Raw genomic sequence first — 16,964 nt, 5'->3', positions numbered from 1 at the left:
TGGTGGTGTGGCCATTTATGTTAAGTCCTGTCTTTCTGTTTCTGTTTTACTCTCAATCTCTATACCCAAATGTTTTGAATTTCTGGCTCTCAAAATTGATTGTGGTTTTAGTAATTCTCTCATTGTTGTTGGAGTATATAGACTTCCATCAGCTGACGCTGGGTCTATTGATCGTTTGGCTGACCTACTTTCCCACTATTCTAATTCTGAAGTTTTAGTTATGGGTGATTTTAATCTGGATTGGTTGACAAATGCCTCTGATCATTTAAAGGAAATATCTTCTAACCTAAATTTGTCACAGTTAATCACAAATCCAACCAGGCCAAACATGAAAGAACCCTCAAGATCAACACTTATAGACCTAATCTTCTCTAATAAGAGTGATAAAATATCTTTATCTGGAGTACTTGAATTAGGTATAAGTGACCATTGTCCCATTGTATGTGTCCGTGATACACATATAAAAAAATCCTCAGCCAGGGTTTTAATTAAGAGAAACCTAAACATTTTTAATAAGCAAGCCTTTCTTCATGACCTTTATAATAGTGATATTCACAACACCCTGGCTATTCCTGATGTCGAACTAGCTTTAGACTTTTTCATTTCCACCTTTCTATCTATTTTAAATACACATGCCCCCTTTAAGAAGTATAGAGTTAAGGATAGATCCAGTCCTTGGGTTAGTCCAGAACTTACATCTCTTCTCCGAACTAGAAACAAAGCCTGGTCTCTTGCTAGACGTACTAATAACGCCTCACATTGGACTGCATTCAGAGCCTTAAGAAATAAATGTACATCCTTAGTGAGGAAGAATGTATCTGACTACTATTTAAAATTGATCACAGACACCTATTCTAACCCAGCAAAATTCTGGAAGGTGGTTAAAACCAACAAAAATAGCTCTGCTACATCAGCTTCTATTCCAATTCAGGTTAAATTTGATGATAGTTTTATTACCGATCAAACCGAGATCTGCGCTGGTTTTAATAGACATTTTAATGTTGCTGGCCATATCTTCAAAGAGGACAACTCTAGATCTTCTCTAGCAGACAACCAGCTACCCCTTGAACAGGTTCATATGCCTACCACCAATGATGTTCCTCAGTTTTCTATTATTCCTGTGTCCTCCAGTATGGTTCTTGATGCTCTCTTAAGCATTGACCCCAAGAAATCCACTGGAGAAGACAACCTAGACCCATTCTTTCTCCAACTCTCAGCCCCTGTAATTGCAGAGTGTATTACCCACATTTTTAACCTTTCTATATCTTCCTGCGTTATTCCAAGGATCTGGAAATCAGCTTGTGTCCTTCCTTTGTATAAAGCGGGAGAAAAAACTGACCCTAATAACTATAGGCCAATATCCAGACTGTCATGTCTGTCAAAAACGCTGGAATCCCTTATTAATTACCAATTGAAAACATTTCTCTCAAGTCACACTATTTTATCTGTTCACCAATCTGGTTTTAGAACTAACCATAGCACTATCTCTGCCATCACTCTGGTTACTAACAATATTGTCTCTGCCTTAGATAATAGTAATCACTGTGCTGCCCTCTTTATTGATCTCAGTAAAGCCTTTGATACAGTAGACCATTCTTTACTATTAGATAAATTGGCTAACATTGGTATTAGTGAAAATGCGTGTAGCTGGTTCAGTAATTACCTTTCTGACCGATCTCAATGTGTGAAGCTAGGTAATATCCAATCTGGTTTCTTACCCATAACCAAAGGTGTTCCACAAGGTTCAATTTTAGGTCCGGTACTATTCACCATCTACATCAATGATATTGTGTCTCTTGTCAGTGGTTGTCAAATCCATTTATATGCTGATGACACCATCTTGTATTGTGTTGCTGACTCTGCAAAGTCAGCTATTGAGAACCTGCAACTGTCCTTTAATGCTCTTCAGAATGCTCTTATTTCACTTAAACTTGTCCTTAACCAGACTAAAACTAAATTCATGTTGTTCTCTAGGGCTAGAGATTTAGACAATAGTGCATGCATCTATGCTGTAAACGGTTCTTTGATCGAAAAAGTCTCTGAATATAAGTACCTTGGTATCTGGCTAGATGAAAAACTCTCTTTTACATTTCACATAAAAAATCTTGTCTGTCGTCTGCGACAAAAGATTGGATATTTTTATAGGAATAAAGCTACCTTCCCGTTGTTTAGTAGGAAAAGGATTATTGAGGCAGTTTTTATGTCTGTCCTTGATTACGGTGATGTGGTTTATCGGCATGCATCTCGTTCATGCCTTAAACTCCTTGACTCTGTATTTCACTCTGCTTTGAGATTCATTACAGGAGATGCTTATGATACACACCATTGTGTTTTATATGAAAAGGTTGGGTGGTCCTCCCTTAAGGAGAGACGTGATGCACATTGGCATATTTTTATATATAAAGCTCTGACTGGAAAGCTACCACTCTATCTGACAGAAATGCTGCTTATTTCAGATGGGCTTTATCAAACCCGCTCAACTGACATGATCATGTTATATGTCCCCTATGCCCGGTCTGAGCTTGGTAAAACCGCTTTTAGCTATAGTGCCCCTGACTCCTGGAACAGCCTACAACATACAATTAAAATAAATACACTCATATCTGTTAACCAATTTAAAAGTATTATTTTGAATCAACCCCTCCACACTTGTAACTGTTTTAATTAGGCTATTATTTATTTCATTCAATTGATCCGAATGTTTTAAATTGTTGTTGTCTGTGTGTGTGTGTGTGTGTGTGTGTGTGTGTGTGTAAACTTGTTATGTATTCTCATTGTATATTGTGTATCTGTACTCGACGTCATTGTAAAAGAGGGTCACCCCTCAATTGATCTTTCGAGGTTAAATAAAGGTTACAAACAATTCCTCAACAATGTGTCCTCAAGGCCCCACATTATTCCGACTTGATTTCAGACATATTACATTCAACGATTAAAAACATTACGGTAATTCCCCCTCTTGGTAAATCTTGAAATCAGCTGCTGGTGTGTTTTTATTGAAACATAAGCAGGATAAATAAATAAAAAGGCTTTTATGGCAGGTCATCCATCATAATGATAGATTTGGCAGTCCTACGCTGTAGCATTAATGATGAATTGACCAGACAGTACCTGATAGGGTCCATGAGGTGGGACATAATACACATCGCCCTCACACAGGTGGTAGCCCTCCTGCTTTATAAGATCCCAGCTGTAGAAGATGGACAGCAGCGATATCAGCAGGCGCCTGTCCTTGTCATCTGTCACCCTGCCACCATAGTTGCACTCACCTGGGACGAAAAGAAAAGAGATCTTTAACCAAAGCCAAACTGGACATCCAAGTACATTGTTGTGATTTTCATTGAAAGATTTTGTCATGCCTAAACCTAGTTACTTTAAATGCAAAGACAGAGGTGGGAATGAGTGTGATAAAGGTCACAAAAAATAAATACACCTGCCCCAAACTAAAGGGTATCTACCAGGTACATAAGCCTATCATTCAAAGGCTTGAGAACATCACCTTGCTGACAGTTTATTGCTTTAAATGTAAATGATACAGAGAAAGTTTCACCTGTAAGATATGAGAGGGCCTCCAGTGGAACCTCCTCATACTCATCCAGGAACATCTGGATCTGCCTCATACTAATCCTCAGGTCCGACTCATTAAACTCATAGGGAATATTCCAACCTGAGAGAAAATGGACAAATAGCAATAGGATTTTTAGATTGTTTTTATACACAAATAAAGACATAATTATGGCATGATGGACTACAATTCATAATTCATATTTCTCACCTAGAGGTCCAAAGTTCCTCCTTTCCTGTACTAGCGCATGGAAGAAGGTGAGACCAAATAGGAACTTCTGCCAAATGACCTGTTTGGTGGAGCTGACAAAAAAGGCGGGGTCAGAGATGGGGTGACTCAGGTAGGAGCGCATCAGGTTGGCTCTTATTCCCTTGGGAGGCTCGTTGGTCATCTTCAGCCCGTTCTGCAGGATGCTGACGGGAAACTTGTCGGATGGATAGCTGGTTAACCATATTCTACGGAAGAAGAAAAATGTGCCTTTTTATTGTCTTCACGTCAGAATTTTTTTTTCATTTCCATTCACGGTGTAGAATCTGTCACCTAAAGGTAGGGTGTGTGTTCTCTGGCGTGATGGTTTCCTCACAGATCCTCTCCAGAGCGGGCATCCAGCTGGTACACAGGTGGCAGTTCTGCAGTACCACCCAGTTTCCGGTTATGAGGGCTTGTTCAATCATCCGAGCTGCTATGGGCCCTTGTCCCTGTCCCAGAGAAATGGTTTGGGTCTTACCGCCCCCCATTTCTTGGTCCTCCGCAAACTTCAGCAGACCTGAAGAAGCAATGCAATACTGCATTAAAGACGTTAGGCACCGAAAAATAAAAAGGCAGCACTAACAAGGTTCCCTTCTGTATTTGCTTGTATATTAGATTTTGACTACATTGTTTGGTGCTATCCGTGGTAAAATATTAAAAAGGTATAAAAAGTCTCAATTGATCACCTGCAGTTGGATCCGATCCTGGTGACAACACAAAGATGAGAGGAGAGCAGCAGTTGGAGTCATTGTAACTCCCTGCCAGGTCAAAGCAGGGCGGTTCGATGTATGACTGTCCCATGTTATCCACAATGAAATCCTGCACTGCTGGAACAAGTTTATCCGGCCTGAAGCACCTGATTACTACCATTCTGTCCATTCCCACCAATTCCCCCCACTCGTCAGGTAACTGTTCCTTATGGGGCTTTCCTGAATCGTAGATCTTCTTCCATTTGGGGATGTGGTCTTGGACATGTTCAAAGAAACCATCCAAGTTTGGAAGTTTGGACGACCTGACGATTTCGGACCAAGACTTTTCAGACAGCCATTCTGGAGCAGGGTTGGGGTAAGGGTTATCTAAAGCAATGCCACCCGTTAGAAGGAAGCGCCAGACTGTGTCGTCGACCTGGCCCTTACTCTGCATGATGCCAACAGTCAGCAGCAGGGAGAAAAGCAGCTTATCCTTCTCAAAAAGCGATCGGCACACGTTGTTGTAAATGCTGAGTGTAAAGTGCGCTACAATGTTGTCGATTCTTTCAGCCACATCGTCACTCTTCAAGCTCTTGGCGATGGAATACAAGTAGAGGTTGATGAACCAGGTGAGGGAGTACTGGTACATAGGCTCGATGTTGGCCAATTCTGAGATACAGAAAAACAAAATGGAGGAGTGCTCGGCCACAGGACGGTAACCCATGCGCGTGTCATCGATCTCTTTCTCTGTGACACTGGCTATCTTTTGCTTCTCTGAGATCTCCATCGAGAGGATTTTGGAGGACGACAAGACCTTAATGGCGGTCTCATCCTCCAGGATGTTCCCCTCAGAAGAGGAGAGAATTTGTAAGATCATATCCTCAATTTCCTTCAGCTGCTTGTTGTTGGCAGCGCTCTCCAGAATGAGCTGGTTCTTCTTCTCTTCCAGCTCAGGTTTCTCTTTGGCTGCCACAAGCCCTAAAAGCTGGTCCTGCAGACCTTGTGGTGTGATCATAAAGTTCAACAGACAGACTTTGACAGCCACCTCTGGGAGGTAGTGAGGGCTCCTCAGTCCAGTGGTCATGTAGAATAAAAAGTCTTTAGAATATTCCACAACATTCTCTCCTATTTTCATGTACTCCACACCCTGTTGTTTGAAGGTCTGCTTCAACAAGACGGGTTCAAGCACCGGGTCAAGTTCCTCTCCAACGTTCTCCAAAAGAACTGGGGTTCCAAACTGAATGCAGTTCTCCAGGATTCTAACGTAGTTTCCATCGGACAGTTTGATGACAGCGAGTTTGTTAGCCTTCTCCATGTTCTTGATCCACTTGTTGGCTTGACCTTGAGGGTCAATCATCAGGGGCCACCGACGGGAGTTAAACACCATGATACCGTTGTCTGTGGAGAAGGAGTCCACCGGCAGTCCAGCAATCTGCCATGCCCTGATGGACACCTGGTTACCCAGAGTGTTGCTGAGGGTGAAGTCCTCAGAGCAGGGGATCTGCTTCTCTTGGCACATGATATGCCACTGCGCCTGGCACTCTGTACGGTAGTCTACTGTAAAGGCCCCGAGGTAAGATACGGATCCCGAAGACAGGAGTATGTCACCAGTCAGGTTGATGTATCTGAGAAGGGAAAAATAGTACCAATCTGATTAATATCAAAGCATACCACACTACCAGTACCCACCAATGCACATGATTATAAATGACTATTAAAGGTGGAGTCAGCGATTCTGGAGAAAGCTTGGTGACAAAATCACTTTGTCAAAATTTGTAAATATTTCCTCACAATCCACTTACGTTTCATACTGTGTGGGTGCTGAAAAGAAATAGTTAATACACAGCCTGGGGTCTATACACGCCGGGTATGTAAACAAAGGATATGTAAACAAAGGGGGCCCACCGTAGCTGGCAAAATGCCATTTACAAAGCTTAGGCTATGTATTAACACTGGATTTTTTTTACAGGTAGGTAGCTGATCATGAGGAGATATTCACTGATTTTGACCAAAAAAAAATATCCCAACACCATTTTCCAAGAATTGCTGATTTACCTTTAACATGCAGTATATGTGTATTTTATACCTAATCCCTAGTTGCCTTGCGGCCTCTGTCCATCTGTCTTTCTCCCCACCGAGTCCTCCAATCAGCTTCTCCGCCCTGATCAGCTTCTGAGAACACAACTCTATGTTCTCCTCCAGCTCTTGCTTCTTCTTAATCATGGCATCCAGGTTGTCGTTCAGGCTCTGCAGTCTGTCCACCACTAACTTCAGCTCAGCTCTTTTTATTGACAACATTGCCATCTGCACAGACAGCTCGTCCTCCGCCATCTTTAGTCTCTCCTTCTTTGGGGCGACAACTTTGGCCACACGCTCGTACACTTCCATCGCTCGCACCCATTTGCAGAGACCCTCGCAAGCCGACGACACGTTTTTAATAACAGAGGGCTGGAATTCGGGGTTGTCAACAAACTTGTCCCTGATTTTCTTGATGTTTGCTGCGGGAATGTTGTCTCTGTCGTAAGCTTTTAGGTTTTCTAAAAATTTCATGTCTCCAAGGAGCTTCTTAGAGGGGCCCCAGAAGTCCTCAATCATCTTACCTGAAATATATTTATTTTAAGTAGTAATGGTATATTGAGCTGTAAAATATATATATATATACCTTTTTATCTTTTTTTCAAAGCTTAGATCTTACCTGAGCCACCAGGATCAGGTTTTCTCTCAGGTTTGATGCCCTTCATGACACATATGGACTCCATGACTAGTTTGACTAGAAATGGTGGGTTGGTCATAGACTTAACTACTGTAATGTCTGAAGGTTTTAACGTGTCCAGGGCTGACAGGGCAGCCTCCAATGCAGGCATTGCTTCTGCCAAGTCTCCTTCACATTCATCCTGAAAGACAAGCAGCACACAACAATCACTGACTAAATATGTCAAAATGGGTACAAACCAAAATGCACCAATTACCTACATATTTTTTTTTACTTCCCGACTTGCAAAATATGTGATTGAGGGGGTATGATCAAGAAAGTTTCTAAAATCCTATTTTTTTTTAATCTTTTCTTAAAAGATAATTTTTTGGCATTTTCAAGCCCCATTAGATAGCACAGCGCTGAAACGGGGAGACGACCTGCAGCAAAGGTCCACGGGTCAGATTTGAACCCGCGACCACTGCAACGAAGGCCGGAGCCAATATGGTACACGCTCTATCCACTACACCACTGGAGTGCCCCCTAACATCTTCTTACCCATTTTGAGCATGAAGTTGCTTGTATGGTGCTGAGGATCCCGTTTGTTTGTCTTTTTTATTGCTTATAAGTTTTACTTTGTGTTTGTATTATTTTAACATGATCAATTAATTGAATAAATTAAAACATTAAAACTATAGGTACTTTATACCTTAATGGCTTTGGCTGCAGCTGCTGCATCATTAGCCACTTTCTCATCAGCAGAGACAAGTTCTTTCTTAGCGTCCACCTCCACTGTTTCCCCCTCTATGTTAACCATCATCTTATCGGTTTCAGCTGAGGTCTTGATGAGCTCTGGCTGCAAGGCTGTCAGCTCCAACTGCATCACTGACACCTGTGGACATAGCATGGTGTTGGATGGTGATGTGTCCATTTCATTCACTTTGTCCAAAAAATACAATGTAGCGTTCAAGGTAACAATGCTTCAGCGGGAGCATCACCTGAGACGCAGCAAAGTCCAGTTTCTGGAGACCAACGATATAGCGGTTCCTCGCGGTGTCCACTTCATTCCTCTTCATATTTAGCAGAGACTTGAAGGTGAGGATGAGTTCAAGGTAGGAAGTGGGAGTGACATAGTTGTGTCTCCTCAGTATGGAGAAGTACCTTAAGGACATATCCCTCACGCTTGTTTGGAAGGTCTTGCACATCTCCACCACCCTGAGGTCACAGGAAAAAAAAGTGGGCAAACTATAAAGTGCTGAATGCAAGTTAATGCTAAAGCAGGCAGTTGTAACGTGTTGTACTATTTGTTATCCTCTTTATATCCCTACTCCAGTCTGATGTCATTGTCCATTTCTACATCCTCCAGGAACTTGTGGGCCACCATCTCCAGAGCGTCATTTGGCCATGCGTGGAACCAATCAATGGTGCAGCAGTTGATAAGAGAAGGGAACATCCTAAGACGGTTCCTAAAGGCATCACCGATTGGACTCATGGCTGTTAAATACAGTAATGAAATCGTATTACTACTCACAAAAACTTAAAAAAATTAAAAATAAATTTGACGTGCGAAGGTACCTACCTAGCACAATATGAAGGTTGGCCTTCACACGGTCAATGAAGAAGTTATACATTGAAAGCGGAGTGGCATCGATCTTTTTGCCCTCCATCCGAGCGATCCCTTGCCCTTTCTCACAGATGTCAGCACGTTCGTCTGCAGCAAAGATATTTGGCACATCACCAGTGTTAAGCAGCATGTTGATGTCTTCTAGCATGGCCTCATCCTTAATTTGGCTGTCGTTAAATAGGAACACGAGGCTCTTCCCCTCGATGCCTGCTTTAAGCATTATCCTCTTCAGGTCATCACGCCAGTCAGACAAGCTGTAGTTCTTGGTCAACTCGATCTGGAACACAACGTAATCATTGATGAAGGTGCCCAGCTTGGTTGCGCTCTGACGCCCCGAACCGCCAATGCCGACGAGTAGAAGGTGGCCGTTGTCTTGTTTCAGCACACGGCAGATGCGGGAAATGTGCTCGATGGCAAATTTGAACATGACTAGGGACATGGGAGCCTTGCTGCAACTGTTGTACTCATCCAGGTAGAACTCCATCACTTCTTGTAAGGCACTGAAGTCTGTGATTTCATCGTAGGCCTTCACATCGGCATCGGGCTTGGCATAGTCGCCGAAGAACAAGCCACGGATGCACTCGTCCTCCACCTTGCCATCCGGGGCGAGGTGGCTAAGGAGCTACAAAACAATAAGAGAGATTTAGGAGCTTTGTCTTTAGATTTGCACTCCCCCCACTAGCACATACATGCAGAAGTACGTAGTTCTTGAAGGACACAATGTAACAGCAGACACCATTTAAACTGATTTCGACCTGAATCTACTAAACTGATTTTTTTTGCAAAGGCATTTTAGTGCACATGATTAAGTCATAATTGTTCACGCCATCTATCTTTTTTACTTGAAAATATTTCTGAGTTTGTGTGTACACTGATCAAATATGTACCTTCTCCACACTCTGCTTGAAGAAGCCTGAGGTTCTCTCTTTGATGATGCCAAAGAATGTCTCCTTGTCTTCATTGTCGATGAGTCGGTCATAGAAAACACGGTAGACCTCGTGGATCCACAGGCGGATCAGTTTGTCCCCTTCCTGATGTAAATGGTCAACAGACATGAAGAGGACAAATACAGCAATTCATTTGGACATGTCACTGTGTTGATTCCACTCTTACCTGCATGTGTGTGTTTGGAGCCAGGAGCACACCCCGTATCACTCGAGCAAAGTCCCGCAGGTTGAAGATGTAGTGGGACTTAGACGGGGTGGGGAGGAAATTGTCTATGGTGTCCTTATAGACTGCCATGGTGGCCTGAACCATGATCTTGCCTAGCCTTGGACGTAAGATAAAACACAAATATGTCTTTCTTCCATGACACAATTGATATCATTCTACCACTGTAGGACATTTTGAAATCATATTTTACAATTTACCTGTAGAAAGAGGGATCAAATCCCTTGCTGAAGTGCCAGTCAGTAATGGAGCTGAATATCTTGGTCAGTGTTTCATCATCGAAGGAATCAATTGTGATGACATTCAAGTGGCGTGTGAAGCGGCCTAGCATTTCAAACATTTTGTTAATTGCAGTAAACCCTATTATTGTTTTTGTTTTTTTATAATGAAATCCCTGATTAAATGAAAATAAAACTTAAAGCAGCTACGAGTAACATTTAAATATATTTTAAACAGCCTCATGTTTCCTCTGATAATCATAAATTACCTTTAACAGCAAACGAGACCATCAGCGCAAAGAAAGACGTTTTTATATAGTTTTTATTACTGCTTTTGGTCTGGTCGCACACCCAGTCCGATTTTCGGTTCGCTCGTGCAGGCGCTATGGTCACATATCCGTATTGGTCGCAGATTTCAGTGTGGCGCAGCAACGCGATTTGAGAAGCCTATCCCTCCAGGTGAGGGAAGGGGAGCGGGAGCCTTGTTTGAGACAGTTATTTGTCGTCATAATGACTGATAACGGGGCTGAACCATCAAAGAAAAAAAAGAGAATGCAATGAAGAAAAGCTAAAAGGGAGAGTGATATAGGCTACGGGCGGGACGAGGGCGTTGCCAAGCAACGTGTATACAATTTCACGGGAGCGAACTAGACTGCAGTGTTTACTCCTAAATGAATGAGCGGTTGGTACTAACACAAAGTTTGCTTTGCTTCACCATCATCAGATAACCATTATTCATCTGAAATAGTCATTATTTACATCAACAACACAAACACATTACCTCATCGTGATCCATACTAACTGCCGTCTCTCGTTCATTCGCTTTCTGTGAGGACACGTAATCTTTCAGCTCCGTGAGAGAGAGTAGTTAGGTGACACTGCTGCATCAACTCATTGCAATCAGGTGTGTGTGGCACTGACTGCCATTAGTTGATGCAGTGTCACTAACCACTCTCACAGAGCCGAAAACAGTCTGTGCCCTCACACTTTCAACAAACATACATGCACTATATTGCGCCCTTCTCAGTTGACACTCGCACGCCTGGCACGAGCTAGAAAACAGCTTTGCGACAGCGGGCGTAGTAAAAATACTACCGCTTTTGTCCAAAGGGGCCGCCAACGGACCATGTTACTCGTAGTGGCTTTAATAAATGATGATTTCAACAATACCTGTAATTTCATTTTTCCCACCACCAGGAGGCCCCATTGCAGACATAAACAGAATATCCACCATGTTTATTCTGGAGGTGTCCTTCTTGTCATACCAGTGACGATGGTCAATCCACTGCCTTAATAACTCGATGGGGGGTTGGGCGCCATAGATTTCCATAGCTGGCATGTTCAGATCATCTATGTAGAAGTGAAAACAACAATGATCTATGTATGACTAAGGAACTCTTAATATGATCCACTTATTATAACTCAACAGTATGGGTAATACTGTATGGGCCTCCATCTTTACCGACATAGACGATACACTGCTTTCCCATCGGAGGTCCAAATACGCCCTTCCTTCTTCGGTCCAACTTGGCCATGACGATATCTTGAGTCTGATTTGCAGAGGTGCGGGCTGAGAAGTTGATACAGTTGGGTGTGTACTGCTCTTTGGGCAGCTTAACCAAGAAGCTTTTGTTGATAACAGATTTGCCAGTGCCAGTGGGCCCGACAAACAGCGTGGATATTTCATGTGCAAGGTAGGTACGCAGAAAAAAGAGCTGACGTGCCGTTTCCATGGTCGGGACAATGAGGTCTGACACCTGGTGGGGACAGGCAGAGGGAATTCAAAACATGGACATAACCCTAGGCCTCTTTAGCAGCAGCTACCTCTGTCAAATAAAACACACTCACATTGGCTCCAGTTGGAATGACGTTTTCTTCATTTGAGATTGAATCAGTCCACACATTCCACTGTCCGGCACCTTCCTTATGAAAATAGTAATCATAGACACTACCTGCAAAACAATACGTACACATCATGCATTACTAGTGCTACCCAAGGTTGCTTTTTAATGTGTATAGTAATTATCTACGTCATTCTTAACATAGTTTATTTTGTGACCTCTTTCTGGGAAGAGGTTGTTCTTTTTGAGTTTGACACTCTTAGGACGAGGGTTGTCATCATCCGTGCCCGAGATCAGATGGCGGTAGAAGACATCAAACTTTTTACGACTGTCCCCGGAGATGGTCCCACCCAGAGTCCATACAACCGCAAACAGGAACAGACCCTGAAGCCACATGGTTATCTGCACATTGGTCATCTGTGTGCCTTCGCCTCCAGATGCAGAAACCTCATCTGGGTATAGACAGGAATATTAAAACACACACACACACACACACACACACACACACACACACACACACACACACACACACACACACACACACACACACACACACACACACACACACACACACACACACACACACACACACACACACACACACACACACACACACACACACACACACACACACACACACACACACACACACACACACACACACACATCCAAATAAATACAAAATAAATAACTAATAATAACTATAAATCTGCAATTAAATGTCGGTCTTACTAACCCAACAGGCAGGTGTACAACTTCATTAGACTGTAGGCCAAGTGAATGGGAGAGGTTTGAACCACAAAGCGACATTGCCTGTCAATAAAATCCAGACAGGGCTGAACTAGCCAATCAAACAGGTCCATAACCTGTGGGACATGAGATCAGATATAGAAGCAGATATAGCACACATCAAATGACATCTGATAGGACATAAAAGTAACAAAAAAGGGCATTGATGAGCCAACTAAGACATGCATTTCTGTAATCTCACCAGCTCTTTATGGTCAGGGTCCAGGCTGTCAGGCAGTGTGTCCATGTAGGAATCTCTGAGAGGAGCCCAGCCCAGCTGATGAGGTTCCATGTAGATCATACCACACCTTCAGACAAATGGTTACACTCAAAAACGACAATACAGTGACTTTGACACTAAAACTTGAAAATATTTGCCTTCTAAACACCACAGTAGCTAGTACTGCTTCTGTCTGTGTTGCTCACCTACTGACGGTAGCCGGAGAGGCCTGCTCCAGGTCAGCAGTTTCAAAGATCAGACTCATCTTGGCACTCATCTGGATGATCTCACCACTCATCAGACAAAGCTAGCAGAGTATAAAGTGAACAAAACAGAAGCTTTGTATTTAAAGGTTGTAAATCAAAAAGGTAGATCCTTTATAGAAGCTAACAAGGTCCACAACACATTCCACTGCATCTGGCCAGCAGCTATTCATATAACTTATTGTGCATCAGAGTGGTTTAATGGTCGAACTAATTGCTATCAGCAACCAAACCTATCAACCAGGAAACCCCTTTTAAGACAGTAAGTAAGTACCTTTTTGTTGTCATCCAGCACAGTATTCATGTTCTCAATCCAGACAGCGTCAATAGGCCCATCAAAGACGATCCACTGGCGATTTTCCGAGGTGTTGATTGCCTGATCCCTGTAGGTGGTGGCCAGCACACCATCAGACCACTCATGGCTGACTGGGTCGAAGCAGCCATACAGTTGGCCCATGGTGATGGCCTTGGGGTTGATGATGGCGAAATCCACTGCACACTCATCCATCAGATTAGCTAGGAAAAGTGGAATGGGATAGAATAAACCCCTTGTGAATCATAATGACTAATATAATCATGTCTTTGCTGACACTGTGCTTAAATAATTTTCATGACAAAAACTTTACTGGGGATGAGAATATTAAAGGTTTACTGAAAAGTAATTTACCTTTAGCAAGGTCTCCAAGAGCACCAGCAAGAACTTTATATGCACAGGTTTTTCCTCCTAGAGGGTCCCCTACTATCATGAAACCATGGCGTACCAGCATCATCTCATACACCTATATATATGATCACACACAAATCAAATTGAAATATTGTCAGCTTTTAAGAGTCTAAGCTACTAAATAGTAATCCTCCTCCTTGGTACCTGAATAATCTTGCCAATGAACCACGGAACCGGCTGGAGCTTGAGCGTATCAATGTTGTCATTTAGAGCGTTGAGGAGAAGTTCATAGTCTGGTTTTGGAAGGACCACCCCAGGGAATAAATCAGAGATGATACCCTGTAGGCAGCAGTGGGAGAATTCAACTTGGTCATTAGTACCATCTGATCCATACATAGAGATTTAAAAAAAAGATAGATGTATTTGGATTTTGTCACCTGAAACAGTGGCACGTCCTGTGATAGAAACTTGGCCATATTGACATCCAGAAGGGCCCTCAGTAACAGCACGCTTTCGTTCTCCTCGGGGTATTTCAGCTTCAGATTCCCTGCTGCGGTCAGCACGGACTTCACAGCGCGCATACCGTAGTCGTAGTGGTGTTGGGAGGACAGCTGCTCCGAGCACAGGCGGTAGGTCGCCACGATCTTCCCGGCAAGACTGTCAGGATAAAATTGGTGGATGTGTGAGGCTTGGTGAATGAACCAACTGTAGCCCAGAAAAAAGAAATACACATACTAAAAATATTTTCTCTAGGATATCATTCACTCATACCTGCGAGATTCAATGAAGCCCATAGAGTACAATGAGATCTCTCCAATAAGACCGTAGTCTGGCACCATCATAGCCACGGTACGGAAAAGAGCCTAAAAGATTAGATTGACAGGTCATTCTAGTCAAATATTAATTGTAGTAATTGTAGTATATAAATATACATTGCAATTTAAGTTTCATTATCACCATCAGACTATGCTCTGTTTAGGGATGTTTAAAGCCCTTGTAAACCCAAATCCAAAAAATCCTTATAACTATGTCATTTGTTTGATACGGCCACGCACACAGTAAAAAAAGCTATTTTTCAAACCAAGTTCTATAATATTTATGAACATTTATTTTCAATCCTATTTTTTTTAAAAGCTTATTGAAACACCCAACTACATATATTCATTGTTGACTTATTTAGACCAGGTTTCCAGTGGCTTTAAGGCTACACTAAAGTGCTATAGTTACGCACCTTAAGGTTGTCGGGCAGCTCTGCCCTGCCAGCGTAACCAGGGTTCATGGTGATGAAGACAGAACAGGTTGGGTTGAGTGACAGTTCTGTCCCCTCAAACATGAAGGTCTTCAGATCCTTGGCAACGGCTTGTTGTATGCAGAGGACCTGCTGAGCCACCACAGAGAGCACCTCCACCTTTGACACACACAAACAGACACACAATGAGTAACTAAGTGAACAGTCACTTGTGAATGAAAAACATAATCATTTTCATCATTAACAAAATGTCTCTCTCCCTCCTTGTTGACTTATTTTAAGCTGCAAATGTGCCGGGACAGGTGAAAAACATATGTTTTCAAGGCTAAATGATCTATTAGCTTTTCTTTGCATTCATTCATTGTTATGATGTCGCAACACAAATGAAGGTATGTTTGCTATCTAATTGCACGGATACAAAACAGGTTAAAAGTTTTTTATCCTCCATGGTTAAAAATAAACCCCCTAAAATAGCTGCGCTCACCTCAATACGATTGAACTCATCAAAGCAGGCCCAAGCTCCAGACTGAGCCAATCCTTTGAAGAACTTACTCATGGCCTTGTAGTCCAGACCATCAGAGCAGTTGAACACCACACACTAGAAAGAAATAATAGCGGTTTATGTCAAGACACATTAAGACAAAAATAAAATAAACACAGATTAAATATATTCGTACTGTAAGCCGTTAGGATGTACCTGTTTAGCCAAAGCTTTTGCCAGATCTTTTGTGGTCTCAGTCTTGCCAGTTCCTGCAGGGCCCTCAGGAGCTCCCCCCAAGTTCAACTTCAAAGCCCCCATTAGAGTTCTGGTTTGGTTAAAAAATTGAATACATTACAATGAAAGAATTTCACATCTTTGACATTTGAGTCACAGAATTTTTGCCATATTTTTTCAACTCTCCATCCATAGCGGTGGATAAGGGACCAAATAAACTGTTAAGTAACCTGTAGCAGCGGTCAGTAAGCGGCGTAATGACAAGACGGCCAGAATTGCCCAGATATTCATAGCCATATTTCAAACAGGTGGTGATCATCCGCAGCATCACTTCATCACCCTCCCAGAAGTAACGCAGCTGAGAAATCCACGCAAAGTCATTCAGGGAAGAGATGCGGTCCTCCGCCAGTTGTGCCACAACGTCTCGAGCTAAGAGAGGAAGGGAGCATGATATTTTCTGCAGGGTAAGATTTACTCAAGAGACCATATTTTATGCCTTTTTAAAATAACAGTTATATTACCATGAACATCTATAACAGTGAGAGCACCAAGGGTCATCCTTGACCCTCCTGCCAGCTTCCCACGCACAAGCTCCACAATGTCAGAAATCTGGGCATTGCACTGGTCCACATAGGCCTTTGGGTGGAATGGAAAATGATAGTTTAAATTACAGTGTAAAAATGATGTACTTCATGGGCAAATTTTTGAGCCCATGAAGTACAGGTCAGCAGTGGATGTACTGGTGGATCTAAAGACTGACAGTCAGAGAGTTGGTCTGGATGGCTTCAGATACTTCAGAAGTCCAAAAGATGGAGGAGGCACAAATGACAACTTGGCCGGGCCACTGCAACACCCACTTCTTCCTGGGAACCTTCAGGAGAGAAGAAAATCTATAATTGTAGAAACACATTTTTTACACTACTTATACCCTTTTGAAAATGCTTGATCTTACCCAGAAGAGATAGTTATGACATGCACCATCATGCTTGTATCACCTTTTATAATCCCACATTTGA

The 16,964-nt window shown here is 42.6% G+C and overlaps 1 protein-coding gene across 1 annotated transcript in view; it reads right to left on the bottom strand.

Moving 5' to 3' along the window:
- dnah3 (dynein axonemal heavy chain 3) overlaps positions 1-16,964 on the bottom strand; it is a gene marked incomplete at both ends in the record, with an annotated part of 31,454 nt that overhangs the window by 2,028 nt on the left and 12,462 nt on the right. Inside the window, 32 exons of the mRNA XM_080045871.1 lie at positions 3,112-3,269; positions 3,551-3,667; positions 3,776-4,020; positions 4,106-4,331; positions 4,501-6,128; positions 6,590-7,103; positions 7,199-7,397; positions 7,905-8,087; positions 8,194-8,410; positions 8,524-8,689; positions 8,775-9,441; positions 9,707-9,850; positions 9,933-10,089; positions 10,190-10,313; positions 11,378-11,557; positions 11,670-11,964; positions 12,056-12,159; positions 12,267-12,500; positions 12,785-12,914; positions 13,040-13,145; positions 13,264-13,364; positions 13,595-13,836; positions 13,988-14,099; positions 14,189-14,323; positions 14,422-14,641; positions 14,756-14,847; positions 15,216-15,392; positions 15,718-15,831; positions 15,931-16,039; positions 16,179-16,377; positions 16,470-16,584; positions 16,709-16,819. Of these exons, the coding sequence (XP_079901997.1) occupies positions 3,112-3,269; positions 3,551-3,667; positions 3,776-4,020; positions 4,106-4,331; positions 4,501-6,128; positions 6,590-7,103; positions 7,199-7,397; positions 7,905-8,087; positions 8,194-8,410; positions 8,524-8,689; positions 8,775-9,441; positions 9,707-9,850; positions 9,933-10,089; positions 10,190-10,313; positions 11,378-11,557; positions 11,670-11,964; positions 12,056-12,159; positions 12,267-12,500; positions 12,785-12,914; positions 13,040-13,145; positions 13,264-13,364; positions 13,595-13,836; positions 13,988-14,099; positions 14,189-14,323; positions 14,422-14,641; positions 14,756-14,847; positions 15,216-15,392; positions 15,718-15,831; positions 15,931-16,039; positions 16,179-16,377; positions 16,470-16,584; positions 16,709-16,819 (7,521 nt within the window). The remainder of the gene's footprint in view (positions 1-3,111; positions 3,270-3,550; positions 3,668-3,775; positions 4,021-4,105; positions 4,332-4,500; positions 6,129-6,589; positions 7,104-7,198; positions 7,398-7,904; positions 8,088-8,193; positions 8,411-8,523; positions 8,690-8,774; positions 9,442-9,706; positions 9,851-9,932; positions 10,090-10,189; positions 10,314-11,377; positions 11,558-11,669; positions 11,965-12,055; positions 12,160-12,266; positions 12,501-12,784; positions 12,915-13,039; positions 13,146-13,263; positions 13,365-13,594; positions 13,837-13,987; positions 14,100-14,188; positions 14,324-14,421; positions 14,642-14,755; positions 14,848-15,215; positions 15,393-15,717; positions 15,832-15,930; positions 16,040-16,178; positions 16,378-16,469; positions 16,585-16,708; positions 16,820-16,964) is intronic.

This window comes from Ammodytes marinus, assembly GCF_949987685.1.
Source record: "Ammodytes marinus genome assembly, chromosome: 17".
NCBI classification, from domain to species: domain Eukaryota; kingdom Metazoa; phylum Chordata; class Actinopteri; order Uranoscopiformes; family Ammodytidae; genus Ammodytes; species Ammodytes marinus.
The sequence above is the reverse complement of the archived record's forward strand: the minus strand, read 5'-3'. Positions and strand labels throughout refer to the sequence as shown.